General features: G+C 54.4%; 1 protein-coding gene across 1 annotated transcript in view; it reads right to left on the minus strand.

The window, feature by feature from the left end:
* The window catches only part of MICALL1 (MICAL like 1), a 45,864-nt gene extending 40,598 nt beyond the window's left edge, over window positions 1-5,266 (minus strand). Inside the window, exon 1 of the mRNA XM_017861293.1 lies at window positions 5,114-5,266. Within this exon, the coding sequence (XP_017716782.1) occupies window positions 5,114-5,259 (146 nt within the window). The 5' untranslated portion in view covers window positions 5,260-5,266. The remainder of the gene's footprint in view (window positions 1-5,113) is intronic.
* Between the last annotated feature and the right edge of the window lie 6 nt (window positions 5,267-5,272).

Here is a 5,272-nt window from a genome sequence, read left to right on the forward strand (position 1 = left end):
AAAAAATTTAACCGGGCGTGGTGGCTCAAGCCTGTAATCCCAGCTCTTTGGGAGGCCGAGACGGGCGGATCATGAGGTCAGGAGATTGAGACCATCCTGGCTAACACGGTGAAACCCCGTCTTTACTAAAAAATACAAAAAACTAGCCGGGCGAGGTAGCGGGCGCCTGTAGTCCCAGCTACTCGGGAGGCTGAGGCAGGAGAATGGCGTGAACCCGGGAGGCGGAGCTTGCAGTCAGCTGAGATCCGGCCACTGCACTCCAGCCTGGGCGACAGAGCAAGACTCCGTCTCAAAAAAAAAAAAAGAAAGAAAAAAAAAAATTAGCTGGGCGTGGTGCGTGCCTGTAATCCCAGCTACTCGGGAGGCTGAGACAGGAGAATCACTTGAGCCTGGGAGGCGGAGTTTGCAGTGAGCCGAGTTCATGCTATGGTACTGCAGTCTGGGCGACAGAGTGAGACTCTGTCTCAAAACAAAAACAAAAACAAGGAGAACCTCATGTGGTGACTGGTGCTGTGACAGGGAATGATGGGGACACACAGCATAGCCAGGGAAGACCTCTTTGAGATGGTGACATCATTTAGGCTGAAGAACACCTAACTCCCAGGAAAGCAAGTTGAATGCAAGCCAGTGAGAGCTGTCGGTATAGGTAGAGTTTGAATCCTTTCTCTCTTTTTTCGAGACAGGGTCTCACTTTGTCTCCCAGGCTGCAGTGCACTGGCACAATCACGGCTCACTGCAGCCTCCACCTCAAGCGATCCTCCCACCTCAGCTTCCCGAGCAGTTGTCACTAACAGGCATGCACCACCACACCCAGATAATTTTGTTTATTTTTGTAGAGGTGGGAGAGTCACTATGTTGCCCAGGCTGATCTTGAACTCCTGTACTCAAGCAATCCACCTGCTTTGGCTTCGCAAAATGCTGAAATTATATGCACAAGCCCCCGCATCTGGCTGAATCCTTTCTAATTTCTTCCCAGGTAACGGCTGCAGGTGTCCAGCCATGGGGCAGGATCATGGCAGGGAAGGGCTGGCTCGGCCAGAGAAGGAAACAGTTCTGTAAACAATTCTGCCTGTAGCCTAATAAAGGCAGGGAAAAGGAAACCAGAGGAACCATGGGAACCTAAAGGAGGCCCTTGACAGTTTGAGGCAGACGGTCGTGTTTTTCCACGCACCATTCTTCCAGCCAACATGCTTTGTAGGATGGCTTTGCAGGAGGGAGGTACAAAAGCAAGATTAAAAAACAAGAATGGGGCCGGGCACAGTGGCTCATGCCTGTAATCCCAGCACTTTGGGAGGCTGAGGTGGGCGGATCATTTGAGGTCAGGAGTTCAAGACCAGCCTGGCCAACATGGTGAAACTCCATCTCTGCTAAAAATACAAAAATCAAAAATTAGGCCAGGCATGGTGGCTCATGCCTGTAATCCCAGCACTTTGGGAGGCCAAGGTGGGCGGATCATGAGGTCAGGAGATTGAGACCATCCTGGCTAACATGGCGAAACCCTGTCTGTACTAAAAAAATACAAAAAATTGGCCGGGCGTGGTGGTGGGCACCTGTAGTCCCAGCTACTCAGGAGGCTGAGGCAGGGGAATGGCATGAACCTGGGAGGCGGAGCTTGCAGTGCGCCAAGATCGCGCCATGTCACTCCAGCCTGGGCGACAGAGCAAGACTCTATCTCACCAAAAAAAAAAAAAAAATTAGCCAGGGATTGTGGGGGTCGCCTGTAAGCCCAGCTACTCTGGAGGCTGAGGCAGGAGAATCGCTTGAACTCAGAAGGGAGAGGTTGCGGTGAGTCAAGATGGTGCCGCTGCACTCCAGCCTTGGTGATAGAGTGAGACTCCGTCTCAATAAAACCAAACCAAAACAAAACCACCACAAAACAAAAACAAAAACAGGCCGGCGCGGTGGCTCACACCTGTAATCCCAGCAGTTTGGGATGCTGAGGTGGGTAGATCACCTGAGGTCAGGAGTTCAAGACCAGCCTGGCCAACATGGTGAAATCCCGTCTCTACTAAAAATACAAAATTAGCCAGGCATGGTTGCACACGCCTGTAATCCCAGCTACTCAGGAAGTTGAGGCAGGAGAATCGCTTGAACCCGGGAGGTGGAGGTTGCAGTGAGCTGAGATGTGCCATTGCACTCCATCCTGGGCAACAAGAGTGAAACTCCGTCTTGAAAAAAAAAATCCAAGGTTTTAATGTTTTCCCAACATGGAATCTCATCATCCTTACTTTGGATCCAGTGTGCTGAGAAAAATTTAAGACTCTGTCTCAAAAAAGAAAAAAATTATTTTTCTCACTCGTGGAATCTAAAAAAGTTGATCTCATAGAAATAGAGAGTAGAGGCCTGATGTGGTGGCTCACGCCTGTAATTCCCAGCTACTTGAGAGGCTGAGNCTCGGCCTCCCAAAGTGCTGGGATTACAGGCTTGAGCCACCGCGCCCAGCCGTGAAACCCCATCTCTACTAAAAACTACAAAAATTAGCCGGGCATGGTGGTGTGTGCCTGTAATTCCAGCTACTTGGGAGGCTGAGGCAGGAGAATTGCTCGAACCTGGGAGGCAGAGGTTGCAGTGAGCTGAGATCATGCCATTCATTGCACTCCAGCCTGGGTGACAGGCCTCCATCTCAAAAAAAGCAAAAACAAAAACAAACCCGCAAGGTTCCCTGAGGCCCCTATCCATGCTTCTTAGCCAGCAAAAGCAGCTGTCCGTCATCTGTCCCAACTGCATCTCCCAACTCACTGCCTTGTGCTCCCCACTCAGCTACACGGCCTCCAGCTCTGCACACACCTCCCACCCCTCGCCTTTGCTCAGACGGGGTCCTCTGCCAGAACACCCACCTGGCGGCCCTCACCTGGCTCCTGCCATCTCCTTGAAGACTATATTCTCCCTAGGAGGTCTCCCACCCCTAGCCCTCTGATAGGGTACGTGGAATTGCCATCATTGTTTATACATGTTTCCCCTACAGGTGTGGGAGAGCGTGTAGGGTTGTCTGTTTTGTTGGCTGGTACTTTCATTACCAGGTACAGTGTCCAGCACAGAATAATAACTCTACAAATACTGGTTGAATAAATGAAGAAATCAAACATGCCTGGCTATTGGGCCAGGCATGGTGGCTCATGCCTATAATCCCAGCACTTTGGGAGACTGAGGCAGGCAGATTACTTGAGCTCAAGAGTTCAAGACCAGCCTGGGCCACATGTCAAAAATCCATCTCTACAAATACAAAAAAATTAGGCGTGGTGGCATCTACCTGTGGTCCCAGCTACTCAGGAGGTTGAGGTGGGAGGATCACTTGAGCCCAGGAGGTGAGGACTTCAGTGAGCCATGATCATGCCACTGCACTCCAGCCTGGGTGACAGAGTGAGACTCCGTCTCAAAAAAATTTAAAAAATTATCATTCCCCTATTGCCTATAACACTATTTACAATAACAAATGTTAACTGAATGCTTATTATCGCATGCAATCCTCACAACAATTCTATGAGCTGTGTCACATTACCAGTCCCACCTCACAGATGAGGACACTGATGCCTGGAGAGAGCCCATGAGGACCCAAGGCCATGCGCCTAAGACATGGAGAAGCTGAACACAAACCAAGCGGCCTTTACTTTGATGATGACAGGCTCAGGCCCACCAAATGGCTTCGCTTCACACCCAAGTCCCCTCCCACACTGGGTTTGTCCCTGCTTCCTGCCTCACTCCTGCCCCTCAGACAGAAGAGAAGACCCCTTGGGCCCTCCTTTCCAATGCCCAGGTCCAACCCTGGTGCCCTTTTCCTCCATCCTTCTATCCCCTGCTCCTGGGCAACCAGGCATCAATCTTGTGCTTCCATTAGTATGGGTGTCACATGCCCCACAGCGGGCAGGGACCCACCTACATGGCCACCTCATCTTGTTCCCTTCTGTATCCACAGCCCCAAAACCCTCTCCTCCAGGGCCCAAGCCACGACCCACAGACATGGTTCTGCAGGGTACATACAGGTAAACCAGGTGCACCTGCACCATGGAATCCCAAGGCAATCCCTTAGAAGCCCTCCCACATGCTGCCCTTGGACAGTGCAAATCTGGAGGAACAGGCACAGAAAGCCTCCATCTGCCAGGCTAGGGGAGCCCTGGCAAGAGCGCTGCATGCAGAAGGTGTAGGGACCAGAACTCTCCCCCCTGATTCACAGGTGAGACGTGAAGTGCAAGGAATGGCACCACAAAAACTCACCCAGTGTTTTAGGAATGAATGGACGAAAGGAGGAGAGGTTCTCTGCTCAAGGCAGAGAGAGCAAAGACAGAGGCTCCAAGTCAACTGTTCTGGGGAGTTCGAACGCATTTTCCCATGAGAACCTCACTGGGCAGCTCTGGGCAGGAAGGGGCCATTTCACAACCTGCAGCAGCCGGTTGGTGTCTGTCAATTGGATCCTAGGAGTCTTCCCAACATCGCCAGTCCTGTGACTCCTCTTGCGCGCCCCACCTGCGTGCCCCACTGAGGAGGGCAGCAGGGCCATGGAGCACACACCCGGGAGGCAGGGCTGCGTCCTAACTGGGGAGGAGTGGGGAAAGCACAGGGTCTGTACATCCGTTCATCCAACACTTGTTAACCGAGGTCTCCTCTGCGCCGGGAACTGTACTAGTGTCTGGAGACAAACTCCTATTTGGGGGGTCAGAGAAGTGGGGGTTCACCTGCACACCCGGAGCAAGGGGCCAACCCGTGTGGGAAGCCTCGGGGGAGAGGGGAGGAACAGCGGAGAGGAGTTTAGGGTAGGAGAGGCCCAGGGCCCCCAAAGAGGACTCAACACCCCTTCAAAGAGGTCAAAGGCTTAGGGGTTCAGTGATCTTCGGCGGAAATCAGCGCTCTGTGGGCGGGGCCGTGTCCCTCGCGGAGGGACGGGCCTCTGGGGAGGGTTCGGGGTCCCACCGGTTGGGACAGGACGGCCGGGCGGGGGAGGGGCGCCCAGGGCCGGGGTCTCAGGGACCATCCTGGCGTCCGGGTTCGTCGGGGGGGGGGTCGGCGTCTCCATGTCCGGGGGTGGCGCCTGTCACTGCCCGGGCTCCGCATCACTGAGGGGGGCGGCGGTAGCGCCACTGAGGGGGGCGGCCCCACCCGCCCGGGGCCCCGCACTCACAGCAGGTCGGGCCGGTGCCGGTGCAGGATGGCGCAGAAGGCCAGGCCGTCCCGGAAGGAGCTGCTCAGGTCGCGGATCTCCACGCCGCGGTAGCCCTCGCACTGGCGGCGGCACCAGGCCAGCAGCGCGCCCCGCGGCCCCGCCATGACCCCGCGGCCC

The sequence above is a fragment of the Rhinopithecus bieti genome, unplaced genomic scaffold (genome assembly GCF_001698545.2).
Source record: "Rhinopithecus bieti isolate Rb0 unplaced genomic scaffold, ASM169854v2 scaffold_56975, whole genome shotgun sequence".
NCBI classification, from domain to species: Eukaryota; Metazoa; Chordata; class Mammalia; order Primates; family Cercopithecidae; genus Rhinopithecus; species Rhinopithecus bieti.